The sequence below is a fragment of the Porites lutea genome, chromosome 7 (genome assembly GCF_958299795.1).
Source record: "Porites lutea chromosome 7, jaPorLute2.1, whole genome shotgun sequence".
Taxonomy (NCBI): Eukaryota; Metazoa; Cnidaria; class Anthozoa; order Scleractinia; family Poritidae; genus Porites; species Porites lutea.
The window spans coordinates 30,311,868-30,328,107 of NC_133207.1; the positions used below are offsets into that span (position 1 = coordinate 30,311,868).

Below are 16,240 nucleotides of genomic sequence, written 5' to 3' on the forward strand. Positions count from 1 at the left end.
GTTGTTACGATCACCTTAGTTTGCAGTAGTCTTTGGACTTCTCGGTTTTTTTGCGTTGCCTAGTCACCCCACAAAAAATAAATGGTGCGTCCCTAAAGTTTGGGGAGGTCCAAACTTTGGAGTCGATTTGTACACCAACCTCGATTAAAACTTCCCCTCCCCCTTTTGAACAGTAATTTATTTTGCTCCCTCTCTAATAAACTATGCTTGCCCCACAGATGGAAGGGGGAAGTATCAGTGGTGTTCAATGTCTAGCGTATAACTGTAGTCCAAGCATTTCCTTGGACGAATCTACCGTGTAGTGTACCATTGACTTGTCAAAGATATCAGGTGAGGATATTGTGACGAAATTGTTTAGCATGCGCTATAGCTGAAAAATCATCTACATCGTATATGCATTAAAAGAATAAAAAAGTAGATCTCCAGTTAGAAGCCTCCAATGCAGACGTTCTTAGGGATACGTCACGCGTTCCTTCTACTCGTTAGGGAGGATAGCGTGACGTAACACTGCAAAAAAATGTGTGGGAGGCTAAAAAGCCACTTTTTTGCTGCAAACTGCTTATTGAATAAAATTACCTATCGACAACCTCTTGATATGGAGTAAAAGAGTCTTTATAGTTTTCACACAACAATCACCAAATCTATTAAACGAATTCGATTAATTAAATGCCGGATTTTTCTTAGCCTTGAATGTGCAAATGATTCATCCCTACGACTGAATGAATAAGTGACCTGAAGTTGACTGTTAAAATGGTACACGTGCAGTCAGCTAAAAAAGGCACGATTGAAAAAAACAGAGAACAAACAACAAAAAACAAGCGAAGCCAGTTAACTATTACAAACTTTATTTACTCGCCACCTTGCCCCTAGAGATGCTAACCGTCTGTAGGGTAAAACGTACAAAAAGAAAGATGCGGAAAAGCAATGACGAGGAAAAGCGCTGGAAAAAGAGAGAACCTCGACCCTAAAGCTCTTCTGCGCATGACAGCCAAGGAGAGAAGTGAAAGTACTGGGATGGAGAGTGGGGAACAGTGAAGAGAAATGACGAAAGAAATCGAAAGGGATGTAAAAAGAACAGTTTCTGAGTTTCCACTCCGCTCGAAGAAATTACCCTGGGCGTAACTACGCAGGCTAACTCTTCTGCCACTCACAGCCTGTATTCTCGCTTGTTCCTCCGGCCTACAGTATAGTTTCCGTATCAGCTGGCACTTGACACGTCAAAACACATTGCAACTTTATACAGTTACAGTTCAGACGTAGAAGTGACTGGATAACGCGTATCGCGAGATAAACCATGGCATAGCCATGATCAGATGGAAAGTCTTTGGTCTGTTCCTTAGGATGTTACGCTTTATTTTCGGAAGAGGAGAAGACAGCATACGTAACCCTCTGGTTGGCCGTGGCTGTCAGCTGCTTTCTTTAAGCTGATCATCAGTCTCGTCCTTTCTTGGAGGCCAGTCGACATCTACAGACTGCAAGGGAAAAACAACTGCGTTTATATTACGAAATGACGACCACCATAACATCTTGCCAAATTGAACTGGAAGCTAAAATAGGGCACTTACGAAAGAAATGGTGAAATTATGGCCAGTCTAAGGCTCCCGCTGCGTATCCCAATCATCCAAAAACAGCCCCCGCACGTATCTTTTTTCTTCTCCCCAATTTTCCTACGACACAAAGAGGCCTCTGTGGACTAGGAGAGAGGAAGCTCTCACTAAATCTTGACATTATAGGTGATGATTACCTATTAAGGGAAGGGTTCCACTAAAGTTTCTAATTATTAGAAACAAGTTGAACCAGATAAGAACAGACAGGTGAAACAGGACATACCTCTACATCCAGTTGTAGAATGTCCGTCTCAGTCTTCAATAACTGTCCTAAGTTAGGTTTCGTTCTACCGAAGTCTCCATGGACAAACTCTTTGATATAACTACACACGAGTTAAGGAACTTTTAAATCCTATTTTGTAAACTGTTACTAAGGATCAATTAATCACAGGCGCGAAACTTCAGAGGGAAATATTTGGTGCTCCAACGGGAGTCCAACGCATATCTTTCCGTTCTGCGGATCAACCCCTTACCAAATGAGGTAACCTTACCGGATTTACTTGGGACTTTAAGATCCAACGATGGTGATGGTAACGAGCACGTAAAATTTTAAAAGTTTAATGCGCAAAACAACCGTGAACTCTGCACATGTGTGACACTTTTTTTGCACACTTCATTGCCGTCATTGCACGACTACTGTGTGAAAATCAAATGCGGCCTAATTTCACGTTTCATGGAGGATGTAAACAATGACAACGAAATTTTCTTTCTCTTTCTGTACTTGGATATGGTTCTTAGGAATTCAACTTCAGGAGTGCTGGCGTACATTCGAGAAGACAAGTGAGTTGGGATAATTGCGATGAACGATCTGAACGCCAGGACCAGGCTAAAACGACGTTAACTTTCTGCCGTCTCTGCATGAAGCAAAAAGTCCCTTCTTTTCTCACAAAAAGTTACAGTTGTGGCAAGATTTATCGGGTTTATGTTACTGAGTTTCCAACTGGAACTGATTTCCTACAGATGGCTGCCAAATTGAAAGAGAAAACGCAGTGTTGTGGGCTCCATCCCGCTCAGAACCAATCCAGAAGCAGGATTCATGCACGAAGCTTCCCTTACAACAACTGATGAAAAGCAATACGCTACTGTTAAGAAGCAATAGTAAGGGTATACCTTACTTTTAAGACAAAGAGGGCTTCTGCGGATTCCGTCTCCTGGATCTTAACAGAGGAGAGGACTAAAGGTATTGCTTTGCAAACAACGTGTTATAGACGATAAGTTAACTTACGTTCAGAAAAAAAAGGATACGTCCCTGCTTGGGTTTTAAGAAACAGGTTAAAATGATGGGAGTCTATTTGCTCGGCTGGTATCATGCTGTAAATACACCGCTCCCGTACAGCCAGTGGACGTCTGAAAAAAAAAAGAAAAAAAAAACAAATGAAAAGAAGAGAAAACAAAAACGAACGTCTAAAGTTGTCGTTTAAGCCAATTTTCTAGTGGTTAGGTTTCGTTCGTGTATGGTTAGAGTGGCTTCACAGTCGCAACAGGCGTTAACAAACTAGAACACGTAGCAAATATATCTAACCAGTTCCGAGCGTGAAAAAGCGCGAGAACCATAAAAAACTTGATATGAGGTTTTGGGTGGCTTCTGATTTGTCTAAAACTCAACACAAGATTTCTTACGCCAGTCGCAAAGTAGCCTGCTCAGTTGGCGTTTCCTGTGCGAGTATAAAAGGGCCTGGGAAACTAACAAACCTCTTTCAAAAGTCAGCGCCATCTGGCTATGAAGAATTACCGAGGGATTTACAACAATACATGTACGTGATTACCTGTGTAAAACCCGTAAGGGAGTCTTCTGTGAGATGATTAAATCCTATTAACAGGCAAAAAATGAAGTCAGACCTTTAAAGTAATGTTAAACTCGCAAATGTCTTGTGACACAACTTGCAAAAAGTCCCTCGGTTTCTCGAAGGGTTAGTTAACGATTCCAGGTAAAGTACTACGGGATGAAAAATTTTAATAAGAGCGGCAAGAATAAGCCGCACGTGGAGTACCTAGAAAAATGCATGGTCAATTCTTTCCTGTTCCTCGAGAGTGGTAAAACAAGCCGTTGTTATGATCAGGACTTTGTCGAAAATGCCTCCGCCCCAACAATTGACTCATTACACAAATCACCAGTTAAAAACGGTTCTTTGGTATCATTACCTTCGTGTCCTGAAGAATGTGAAGCTGTTTTTCAACGATTTCTTCCTTTGTCCATATTACCGCCCTACAAGCAGAAGGGTGTCGTCAGTTTATCAGCATACGATAAGACAATTCGTACGCGTGCCCTGGCAAGTCCAAATTAATGGGTAAACAACATTTCACTTACTTATAAGTTTTGGTTTTGTTACTCTCAGCATCTTTTAAGATTTGACAATCATCCCTGAGGAGAGGAAAGAGAGAGACATAAATGAATAAATAAATAAATAAATAAATAAATAAATACAAATGACGATAGTCCCTCGAGAAAGTCCAAATACTATTTTCAACAAACTTCACAGATTTCTGTTTACAAAACACCATATCTACCCACGTACGATCATGCACTGCTATTGTGAAAACGCGTCTCACCGACTTTCTCTGGCGAAAAAAGTTGACGTTTGTTAGTGAGCTCCACGAACTTACTTTGTTACTTGTTGCAGATCTCTCACAAAAATCTCTGTTGTTGAAGAGTTAATTTCTTGTTGAAGATCCGAGAGAAATGATTCACTCAGGCGAGTCACTCTTGGGTTAATAAACTCTACCAGAAATGGTCTTCCTGAAATTGTAGACAACATAAAGTGAAGTTAAATTTACAGTACTAACAAAGAATGCATGTACGTCTCTAATCTGCCATATCAAATATGTCACAAACTTGATTCGCCCTCCGGTAACCGCAAACAAGAAAGTTTTCGTTAAGGAGCAGAACAACAAGAACAATTACCCCAAATTTTTTGGTACCCTAACCCTAACCCTAACTCTCCACTGACGCCCATCTCTCCACAACGGCCACCTCTCTACAACGGCCATCTTTTTTGGCGGACAGTCCATACATTGACTGTTGTTTCAACCTCTCTACAACGGCCACTTTCTTCTGTCCCCAAGGTGGCCATTGTAGAGAGGTTCAACTGTACATACATACATAACCTTTATTTGAACTCGAACTTTAGTGCACCTATACTATATAGGTAATATCATCGAGGGAAAAAATTAAGATCTCTAAAACTGGTAACTAAAATAACACACAAAACACAAGATAAGACAAAAATTAGCAAAACTAATCAAATCCCGCGTAGTTCTGTGAAATCAGAAGTCGGTATTCACCCAACTTGCAATAACCTCAGGATTTGTTGCAAGACATTTTGATTTGTGGGTGGTAAAACGTGCAACAACAATGTTACAAGACAAGTTGTACGTTTTTGTTACTCGTTTTACAGTAGCTTTAGATATCTTGAACAATGAAAGGAACAACACAAACAGCCTGTCCCTACTCCTCAACGGTCATTCAGACTCACCCCGACCAAGCATAAGTACATCGATGTCCTCTCGCCCCGCTGATGCAAATTTATGATCTGTTAAAAGAAACTCATCCAGATTACTGGACTGTTCACACTCCCCTAATTTACCGTAAGATCGTAGAGAGCGAAGACTTTGCATTACAGATGGCCGTCTTGGATGATTGTCAAATCTACTTGGGGGGGGGGGGGGGGGGGGCGGAGTGGGACGGTTTCGGGAAGAAGAGCTATAAACCCCAACTCCCGGTTCCTCGGTAGATTTGAAATTAAGATGGCCGCCCGTACCGGTAAGCGCTCCATCCTGACGCTCATACGAAAAACGATAAGAAACTATGAAAAGTCTACCAGATTACGTACTAATTCATTTGAAAGGACGGAAATTATTCCGAACTCTGTTAAGTAGGCAATATTATAAACGTAACTTTCCTACCGTCGGCCTTGATCTCGTTTCTAATCCGGTCACAGATCTTTTCCTGTTTTACACAAAATAATAGGAGATGCGAGTTTCATGGCTAAGCAAGAAATTCGTAAGTTTGAGTTTTCAGAATAAGGAAGTGTACGCTAAGCAAAAGTGACTGAAATCAGTAAGCTAATCATTTAATGATGTTTCATTCTAAACAGTACAGTGTGTTTACCAGGAAGGAAATATATGTAGTGACTTTACCTCCACCGATGATTCAGTGTGCCGAACGTTGTCTATTATCCATGGAGTCTGAGAAAGCACGCGTGAAAACTTGTTGTATCGTCCTAAATAACATATATAATAATAGCAAAACTATTAAAAAAACAAATTAAAGAAAAAGCGATTCGGTTTTCACCTTTATTCTCCTTCCTTTCCCTGTGAGATGAGAGGACACAAGAGGAGGTAGGTTGTAGAGTTTTGGGTGAGTTCCATTAACCTTTGATAGATTCTAATTTGAAGCCTGAGCGATATCTTCTTCTTATACATGGATTGAATGACTTAAAAACCCCGAAGGGTACTCCCCATAATTAACGACTTTAAGATCCAACAACGCAGACGGCAACGAGACCGTCAAAAAACCAATAGTTTTTATAAGCAAAACAACAACTTTACACGCGCATCACGCTTTTTTTGTACATTTCTTTGCTTTTTTACACGACTACGACGTGAAAATGCCTAATTTCGCGTTTTATGGAGGACGTAAACAAGCAACGACGAAATTTTCTTTCTCTTTTTGTACTTGGATGTGGTCCCAAAGAATTCAACTCCAGGAGTTCGCCTACATTTGACAAAGTAAGTGGGTAGGAATGAATTGCGATAAAGAACGCAAATTCACTTTTCAAGCGACGTTCTCATTGCCGTCGCGTCGTTGAATCTTAAAGTCCCTATTACCTATATGGGGAGGCTCCGCCCGAAAGGGGTACATTTTGTAGGCTTCAGGAAATATGAGGGTGAGTACTCCACCAGTTGAAACGTATAGAAGGGTAGGAAAATCCGTAATTTCGATCTGTAAAAAGGCCCAAAAGGGCTAACAGATACATTTTATGGCTCTGGTTTTGTGATTATTCATATTTTAAAGACAGTAGGCTAATTTTGCAATAGGACGGGAACGTCAGTTGACGACGGCAAAACGCGCGGAAAGGACTTAACACGATTTCCGGTGCCCAATTGGGCCATTGGTCAAGCCAGTTGTTTAATTTGCGCGCGCCGTTGTTTCTTTATTACATGCTGTTCTTTATTTACATAAGTATATATTTAATTAATAACTATAACTAAATCTAATGTAAAGGGGAAGACTCACCTATAAGCCTTCATGGCTTCTTGAGACTTCCTCGCCTTTTGAGTTTCTCTTCTTTTGAAATGTGTATATTACGTGTAATTTAATGTTTTTTCCCCTTCATTTATGTGTAAAAAAGGCAAAAAAAAAAATCAATAAACACCTGCAATATAGATGGAATCGTGAGCACAAACTACTTCTGATAGCTCAATTGGAAGTGCTGCAGGCTGAGGAGGACAATCTGCTAATCTGAAAGGAAAATACAGTACATCAGAACTCACTAGGCTACAACTGCGTGTAAACAATGACTATGACTCAGAATGTACTGCGTATCATATAATTTATAGTCCTTAGGAGTGTAAATGCATTCCAAATGGAGTAAAATAAGGGTTTTCTTTTATCACGGTTGAAGGTCAAATTTACAAAGAAAAGTCAAGATGCATCCCAACTGTTGTTTGTCAGCACCACCTAACCCCGTGTAGACCATCAAAGGAAACTGAATTTTTCCGGCTAACCCTGTGAGGATTGGTCAGAATTTCCAAACTGAAGTACCCGTGGGAAGCTAAATGGGTCAGACAGGGTCCAGGTGAGAAAATATGCATCGTTCCATGTGGAACAAAAACGACTGAAGCGGTTGTCAAAGGGTTAAAATAGACTCACTTCAAACGCCGAACCTGATTGAATTGAAGGTTCGGCCGACCCAATAAACAAGCGTATGCCTCTTAATTCAGACTCTGGACTTAACATAGTTTGGGGAACAAGTCATGAAGTTAACAAATACAGATGAACCCGGTTTTGTTGAGCGGGCACCTTAGGGAAGCAAAAAAGTGCCCAAAACTGGAGCTTACGAGAATGTTTTTTTGAAAGCATAGAATTCAAAAGGAGTTAATGAAGGCGGCTTTAAGCAGAGTTGTCCGTTTCGAGAGTGTCGGTTAGGAAAGCATCGCTTGTACGATGAAATATCGACTCACAGGAGGTATATCTAATCATTACCTTTTAAGCTGACTCACTGCAGTCAATTCTGCGAGGGCTTTCTTCACACTGGGTGCTGTCATACTGGCTTCCATCTTTTGTCGTTTTTGTCGCTGTCTAGTCGTTGTCTTGGAAGAACTATTCCTATCAAGATAAATTAGGAGTAAATATGAGTATCATAGGTGGTAAAGCTATAAACAGGCAAAGTAAACGCTTAACGTCTCAATAAAAAAATTAGGAAATTCCGTTGTAAATCCTTTTGAATTCCATAGGGAAATTGTAAAATTTTTCCTGATGAGGAGCTATTCTGGATAAAAAGAGGAAACTTAAATTTTGACAAATTTTGACTGATTCCAACCTGTAGAAGTGAGGCTAGTTAACTATGACAGTGGTGAGGAGTTAAATTCAAGTCACTGCCATTTAAAACACCCAGCTGATGGCCAGTGGTTAAATGAAAAGTTAACACACAGTAAATCCTCCCTCTCAAATTATTAAGGCCCACGCTACAATAGGCCCCTCCCTCTTTGTAGGGGAGAAATGCTATTAAGCCTTCCCCTCTTTTTTTAGTCCCCTCCCCATCCCTTTTTTCCCCTATACTTATGTACACACTGTATTTATCATGTGGATTAATCCGGTATGATTTATTCACATGCTGGAAACTTGTTTGGTTTTGTCAGTTTGATCCTCGGCTGCTTGACCTCCAACTTCATGTACCTGAGGTTTTCCACTTTGTTATTATGGAGATTTGATAACATCAGCTTCAACAATTTAAACCAGTCCCCCCTCTCAAATAAGTCCCTCCCTGAAACTTGCTTGAAATAAATAAGCCCCCAAAAGGGGAGGATTTACTGTATGTTGTCAAGATACTTACAGAAACTCTAGTTCTTTGTCATTATCCTTGTGTGTGAAGACCAGTGATATTTTAAATGGACTCTGAAAATGTGTAAGTGATAAAATCAATAAATGCTACTGCTTTACATCTGAATCTCTTTAAAAAATATGACGAGAGTAACCACAGCATGCGCAGATTCAAAAACTGACTTGACCAATTGCAGAGCAGCAAAGCAGTGTTACGGACACACAGTCAACTGATCTGTAGTACTGCTGTGCAAGATGGTTCTAGCTAAATTCTGTTGTACGGCCATTTAACAGAAACCTATTAGGAAGTTCTTTCATGAAGCACTAATCGAAAATGTTTTTCAGTACTTGCTAGCCTGACAAAATAGCTGAACATTTTGCAATGCCTCTACTGACGACTGAGGAATGAGCACAGAAATTCTATACTGATGACATGAAACTACCCAGATCTTGGAAGTACTTCTGATTAGTCACACAGCAAGGGGAATTTGCTTCAGCTAATTAAAAGCACTTATGTCTTATGCCCAGTCCTGGGAAGTGACACATCACCAGCGCAGAGAATTTCTGTTTTCCTCGACAGACATCATTTTGTGGGGAATTCAACAACGATGGTGTTGCAAAAATGATGTTGGCTTCTCAGGCTAAATACTTTCAAAATATAAAACTTGAAGGATCTTTACTTGAATATGTCAATATGAGGAAGAATTAAGTTATTTTTGATAACTAATATAATGTGCTACCTGTACACTCAGGTAAAAATGGCGTGAAAGCCCAAAGAAACCACCAAACTTATGCAGCATGGGCTTTGTCAGCTAAATTAAACAAAACAGCTACATGTAAATTACAAAGAAAATTTAATAAATGATTATTTAGGGATGATGGCAGACCAAATTTGACTCCAGTTAGTCCTATTACTACACTTATCACTAATTAAGTGAGCTTCAGAATAACAGTCTTACCAATGGCATATAATCAACTTGCAGCAACTCCTCAACTATTGGTCCATAAACCCACTTAAAGACCTCCTTAACAGATGGGGTTTCATTTAGCATCCTTTTGTCAAAAACGGAACTGTCAAAGGAAAAACAAAGGAATTAAACTTACACAGCTCAGAGAGCTTATGGTTACTACAGTGGATGTTTCTTTTATAAGCAGACAATGCAGACTGTTTATTATGATTTTGGTGAGCTGGGTTTTACTATTTTTTTCTTTCTTGAACAGTTCCAATAATAATTATTTTTATGATTTGTGAAAGTGAATGAATAATTTATATATGAAATTTTAGACATGTATACACTTTCACGATCATAAAAAGTTTTACTTCTGGTGTTCAATAACTCCAGATTATGGCAAAATACTAAGCAATGTCATCGTCATCATGGTAAAGTATTCATTCTCAGTTCATTAATTTTGTACAAAATTAAAGGTTTGATTGATTTCTTTTCTCATTATTTGGATCTATATATATTTGTGTACTGCTTGTACTGGTTACTGAAAAACCAATTTTAATAGTCAGGATTGACTAATAAAGTCATTTTTAAATAAAAAAAAGTCTTCATTATTTTTTCCAAGTGGGCACGGTGCAATATGATTAGTTTTGGTGTGGTCCAGATTTTCCTATTTCTGCCCAAGGTCATGGCGATTGATGGCTTTATTCACAAATTCAGTTAGTGTTGTGAATGAGGGAAAGCTGTGTTTTAGTACAATTTTCAACAACATGGGCAGCTTATGAGCACTGACAAAGAGAGAGAGAATCTTTTTATATCAGGTCTTTCCTCAGGATGTACTCAGACCTCAGGTACAATTTTTTCCTACATTTATAATGACGTCTTGGTTGGCAAATACAGTCAAACCCTACCCTACAGACACCTCATTATTACAGACAGTTTATTTTGTCCCTGGGGAAAGGAAGCCCTTACATTTTCTCTAAATTCTACCCACTTAACACACTGAGACACCTTGTAGGTATGGACACGTTCTATATCCCTGGCCTCAGTATCCATAATAACAGAGTTTAACCGTAACATGTCGATACAATTTCTTGAGCATATCCATGAAACTCAAAACAAACATACCTATGATGTTCTTGAAGAAATAAGGAGACAGAATGCTAGAAAAAATAAAAGAGAGAGGACAGAATATTGACAGAGTTAGGAATTAAAAGTAGATGAATTTTAAAGTGAATATAAAAGGAATTTTTTAAAACTGCAGGATTACTATTTATTATTTATTTATTTACTGCTACAGCAACCCCTCAAAAAGAGGATTATTAGCCGGTGCGGTAAAAAAAACAAACAAATAAACAAAACAAAACAATTAGTAACAGTTAGTTAGTACATGAATTCCGAAAACAATGAGTCTGAAATCCAAGTGATCATAAAAGTGGGTAGCCAACTAAAGAGGAGTGTAAATCTTTGATGTTACCGGACGGGTATAAATGTATACATGTATAATGATCTATGGACACACAAAAAAAGTGTCCTCAAAAGACTAGAGAAGAATGCCACATACCTGCCGAAGAATAATGGAAAGAGGCAAAGAAATGGTAAGCATAAAGCTGTCAAACTGATGCCCAGCTTTTCTTATTGAGGACTGTATCTAAGGAAATTGATAACAAAAGGTTATGTTGTTAACAGTGGTAACAAAAATACTAAAGCCTAAAAGAAGTGTTAAGCTTTAAAGCACCTACCAGCACCATACAATACAGCAGGACAAATGTACTCTAGCATTATGTTGCCTCTAGTGTACCTTTTTATCGTTGCTGGCATCTAAGTGTGGGTCCGAGATAAAAAAACACGTTCTAATAGGCTGCCAGACATAAAGTTTGACAGCTGTTAAAGCAAACTGTTGCGCCAATCGGCTCGTTTTGCTCATATTTCATTTTTCTCAACTTTCAGGCATATTTCTCCTCAGAAACAACACACTTTCCTCCAGAAATTATTCTTAAAGTCTAAAAATTCTTGCAAAGAATATTTTGTTGAGCGAAAACAAATCAAGTCAACAACAGCTGTCTACTCCAAACTTTGAATGTTTTGCGCCAAAACATGTCACGTTTGCACCTAATTAAATTAGAATATGTTTTTTCCTCACATGTAAATGCTTAGATGCAACCGACAGTACACAATAACACTTATGAAATGACATTCTTCATTTCATCTTTATCTTACCAGGTATAATATTGTTACAAACCTGAAATTTAACGATCACCTCCCTATGTTGCCTTGCTACTTAGTCTGCACTGGTATTACAACTAGAGCTAGGTCAGGGTTTGAAAACCATAAATCCTGAATTTTTCAGCACGTTTCTTTTCCCAACTGCATATAAATAAGTTTAATCTTTAATTTTGATTTTCTTTTCAGCATTTAATATTAAATACTGATCAAAGGACACAACTGTCCACGCACTGACTTTTGTTAAAGTTTTGGCAAACTTACCTTATCAATAAATGATTTTTCTTGCTTTTTTTCTAAAACAGCTAGACATGCTATACAGGGAGACTTAACATTAACATCTTCCTGAAGAAAAAGAAAAAAAAAAGAAAAAAGACAATTATAAAATAGGAATAATGGCTAAATTAATTACGTTATTAGTTGCAAATGGGAAGCGGGAAAAATAAAATTTTCAAGATGGCTTATTAAATTGATACTATAGGGGTTTTTATGTTGCTTTTGCATGTCCCCACCAGTGCTGTTGATGCGTGAGACACATGCTGACCACAGCAAAAAAAGGTGTATAGAGATATGAAAATAATTATGCTCTCAAAACTATCTACAGACATAAAATCTAAGGATGTGGATGGTTTAAAAATCATTTTACAGCATTGTTTACCTCATTTACCTGGTGTCAATTGGCAAGCCTGCAGTCCACATTTGTCGTAAGACCTCCTGTGATCCCATCTTGAATAGTTTAAGTATATATAAGCTGAGTCACCGTCACAGACAGACGTACACAAAACATGGCCCGCTGGCCTATGGACCACCCCTGTGGACCTGGTCCACGGACTACATCCATGCAGCACCCCTAATTTTTTGAAGATGAATTTTTATCAGAGGTCTAAACAAATTTTAGGAACCTTAAATGGACGAAATTTATGTAATCAGGATTAAAGACTCCTCATATTAAACACATGCTCAATTTTTTTCTGAATTCCATACATAGGTTCAGTTTAGTCAGGGGGGCTTATCTATGGACGGAAATTTGCGTTTCATAATTGATCGGGTTAGCCTTATAGTTGGAAGGAAATTTACCGTTTTTGCTTTGTTTTACTTTGTATTTGAGGGCAATTTCCAAGTACAAGCCCCTGGGGGGCTTATATTTGGAGGGGTGATTCAATGGAGGTTTTTTTGCGTTAAGAGCTTGGGGGGTTTATATTTGGAGGGGCTTATACGTGGAGGGGCTTATTTTTGGAATTTTACGGTAATCACTTAGACAGCTTTTTTGTGTCATTGAGTTGCGTGAAGATCAACACAAAAAAGGCTGTGTAGGAGACTAGAGAGGAAGAGGTATTAATACATGATGATTGAGTACCCACCCCAGACTTCCCTTCCTTTGATAGCCCCTGGATGGAAATGTTTATTGGTTGGAAAAGTTATTGAATCCTGTTCACAAATAATAACACAAAATGTCCAACACATTATCAAACAATGTGTTTGGTCAGACATGTTACCAGTTTGCGAACACTTACAGGTTGGTTTATGTAAATCACCATTCATTCAAATCACAAATGTTGTTGTTACAAACTCACAGATATTAAGATTCCTCTGTAGTCCCTTACGCAGCTGTGTTTGTTTAGACTTTCTTGCAATGTGACAACAAAAAAAAGAGCTGTGTAGGAGACTACTCCCTCCCTACCACTCCCCCTATTTCCTTCACAGGGTGCAATGAAAATCACTTTTACAGCTTGCCTTTCTGGCAAGCTAAAGCCAGCATTTACCGACCCAGTCATCATTTCAAGAAGCCCCAAAAGCTTTTTGACAAGCAGAATTGATTTCGAATGAATTCGAATTCCTCAAAAACAACACTTGCCCATCGGGAAGTTAAAAACAGAATTCACTAGCCCAATAGAAAAATCCACTAGCCCTGGGCTATCGGACACTTCTTTCTTTGCACACTGCTTCAAATATTCAATAATTATTGTATGTTAGACCATGTATGTTGTATGTTGTTTTTTATGTTAGACCTTGAAGAAGGAAGGCTGTGCCTTCTGAGATATTGGTAAAAGAAATATTATATTCCCGAGTTGTAAAGTTCCTTTCAAATATGGTTACTCGTTCTCAAGACTAAAACAAACCCATTACATTTGTCCATTTAAGGTGGGTGTCTAGAAAACCCAGACCTAGAAAACTCAGACCTTAGACCCAAAAACTCAGACCCCCCCAAATCTAGAAAACTCAGACCCCCTCAAATCTGGAAAACTCAGACCCCCCAATTTAAAAATGGCACGTGACTTCTCGTGACTTCATCGCTAACTTGGCCACTTTGAGCCTAAAAAGCTTGCCCTGCTCACTAAGAAACTCATGAGGTCGACTTGTATTAACTTTACGTTAAGTCATCAGTAACTTCATGTCTGAAAACAAAAAAAAGGGGGTCTTCATTTTTGGTTAGACTGCATTTTCGGGTGTTTACCCTCAATTTATGGTGGTTCTTCATTTTCAGGTGTGCGTTTTCAGGTCTTACAGTAATAAATTTTAACAAATACGGGGTGCAAAATAGCCTCCAACATGGACATTCTTAGGGGTTCATCACACGCGTTCATGAGGCAGGAATACCTCATGAACCCCTTAGAACGTCTGCAAGGTATCACGATAATGAATTATGGCAAAAACGTTTTTTCGCGCCTTCCTTGTTCTTTTGAAAATTTGCTAGGGAGAGGGTCTAAATAATATTAAAAGGTTATTTGCATTATGAGACGACAGGACACAGGGTGATTGTGGTCTTACAATAACATAAAAATTCACTCAAAGAGTGAATTTGTATTTTTAAAACTCTATTGTGATTATTCCAACTTGCTTACGTTGTCAAATGCAGGCAAACTCATAAGAACCACATCCAAGTCCAGAAAGAGAAAGAAAAAATGTTATTGCATAATCGCAGTTATGGCGGTTTGAGGGTCTGAGTTTTACAGTTTATGTTATTTTTTGTGTGTGTGTGTGTGTCTCAGTTTTCCAGATATTGAAGGGGTCTGTGTTTTCTAGATTTGGGGTATCCTGGGTACCAGAGGTTTTTTTTCACGTGCAACAGGGGAGCTTTTCACACAGATCACTTTTTAAGACTTGACCGAAACTGGAAACCGTGTATGAAAAGCCTCTGCCATCCAGGGGGGGTCTAAGTTTTCTAGGTCTGAGTTTTCTAGACACCCATTTAAGGGTCAAGCGGCACCTCACTGAAAACAAAAGGCAATAGGTAGTTTTCATGTTACGTCATCGCCGCCATGCAGGTGGATGGTAAACAAAAGATCGCTCATTAGCTGGCTTTGTTGGTCCACCAGCATTTGTTAATTTCACCATTGTTATTTGTGTCTCCCGGGATTGCAAGAAAACCACCTAAATTGTTTTAGTTGACCTCTGAAATTAGAGGTTCATGTGAGGTACTGGACTACTGGGGTATTTAAGGTTCCAGGATTAGTGTTTACTTAGACCGCTGGTGAAATTAGTAGATGCCCACAGGGGTTATGTCCATGGCCTGGGGACACGACGCGAGCCATGGCCATGGAATTGGTCCATAGGGCTGGTCCATGGACCGGGGTTCTATGTTTTGTATACGTCCGTCACAGTCTGACAGAACCCAAAGTACCCGCTAAAAACTGGCAGTATAAGAGTCTGGGGTATTCCACTGACTGCTGCATTGTAAGTGATACCCTTACCTCTTCAGAGTTTTGATATAAAGAACTGTTCTTCTCTCCAAGAAAGCGAAGAACGCATCTCGAGCAACATTTTATTTCTTTTAGCACAACAGCTACCGAGTCTACGTTGGCTCTGGTGTCTTGAACCTAATAAAAAAAGAGTTTTTCAAACCAAATATGTTGGCTTAACAAAGTTATATATTTATATAAGATTAAACCCATCATAGTTAGCAAGGTTTATACAATACATTGAAATTTACCTTTGAATCATCCGCCATAATGAATCACATAACAAACTTATACGTCAAATACAATGAATAAAGTGACCCTCACATCACAGGAATCCCAAGCTCACGTTGCGAGTGTTGACTCCAGGACGGGGAAGTGAAAAAGACGGCAAACCTTGTGTGACAAGCGTGACAATAATTTTGTTTGAAACAACATTTCGCCAAACTTCACTTTTTTTTCAACAGATCTTGTTGTAAAGGACCAGAAAACATTAATATTAAGTGAAGTTCACTTAGCCTGAGAGCAAGCTCTCCATTTGAGGGATATCGTGAAAAGTAGACGCGCGAGAGGCACGCCAGAGGAGACGCGAAAGCGGGGGCGGGGGAGAGGAAGGAGAGCTTGCAAAGATCACTCATAAATTTTCATTTCCCCCCCCGGAAGCTCCGGGACACCGCAGAGCGTGAAAACTGTCACCGCAAACGTGCCGCAGATTAGAAAAGTGACAACCCCTTGTCAAGTAAA

General features: G+C 39.2%; 1 protein-coding gene across 1 annotated transcript; it reads right to left on the reverse strand.

The window, feature by feature from the left end:
• Nucleotides 1-805: 805 nt before the first annotated feature.
• Nucleotides 806-15,768, reverse strand: LOC140944769 (tRNA pseudouridine synthase Pus10-like). The gene is made up of 19 exons (XM_073393876.1): nt 15,751-15,768; nt 15,512-15,637; nt 12,084-12,164; nt 11,161-11,247; nt 10,725-10,759; nt 9,609-9,720; nt 8,663-8,724; nt 7,813-7,935; nt 6,983-7,068; nt 5,745-5,827; nt 5,511-5,553; nt 5,081-5,137; nt 4,212-4,344; nt 3,916-3,969; nt 3,750-3,813; nt 3,374-3,417; nt 2,853-2,954; nt 1,831-1,930; nt 806-1,472 (listed from the first exon to the last, which is right to left on the reverse strand). Exons 1-19 carry the CDS (start codon nt 15,766-15,768, stop codon nt 1,407-1,409), a joined length of 1,476 nt encoding a protein of 491 aa, XP_073249977.1. The 3' UTR covers nt 806-1,406.
• Between the last annotated feature and the right edge of the window lie 472 nt (nt 15,769-16,240).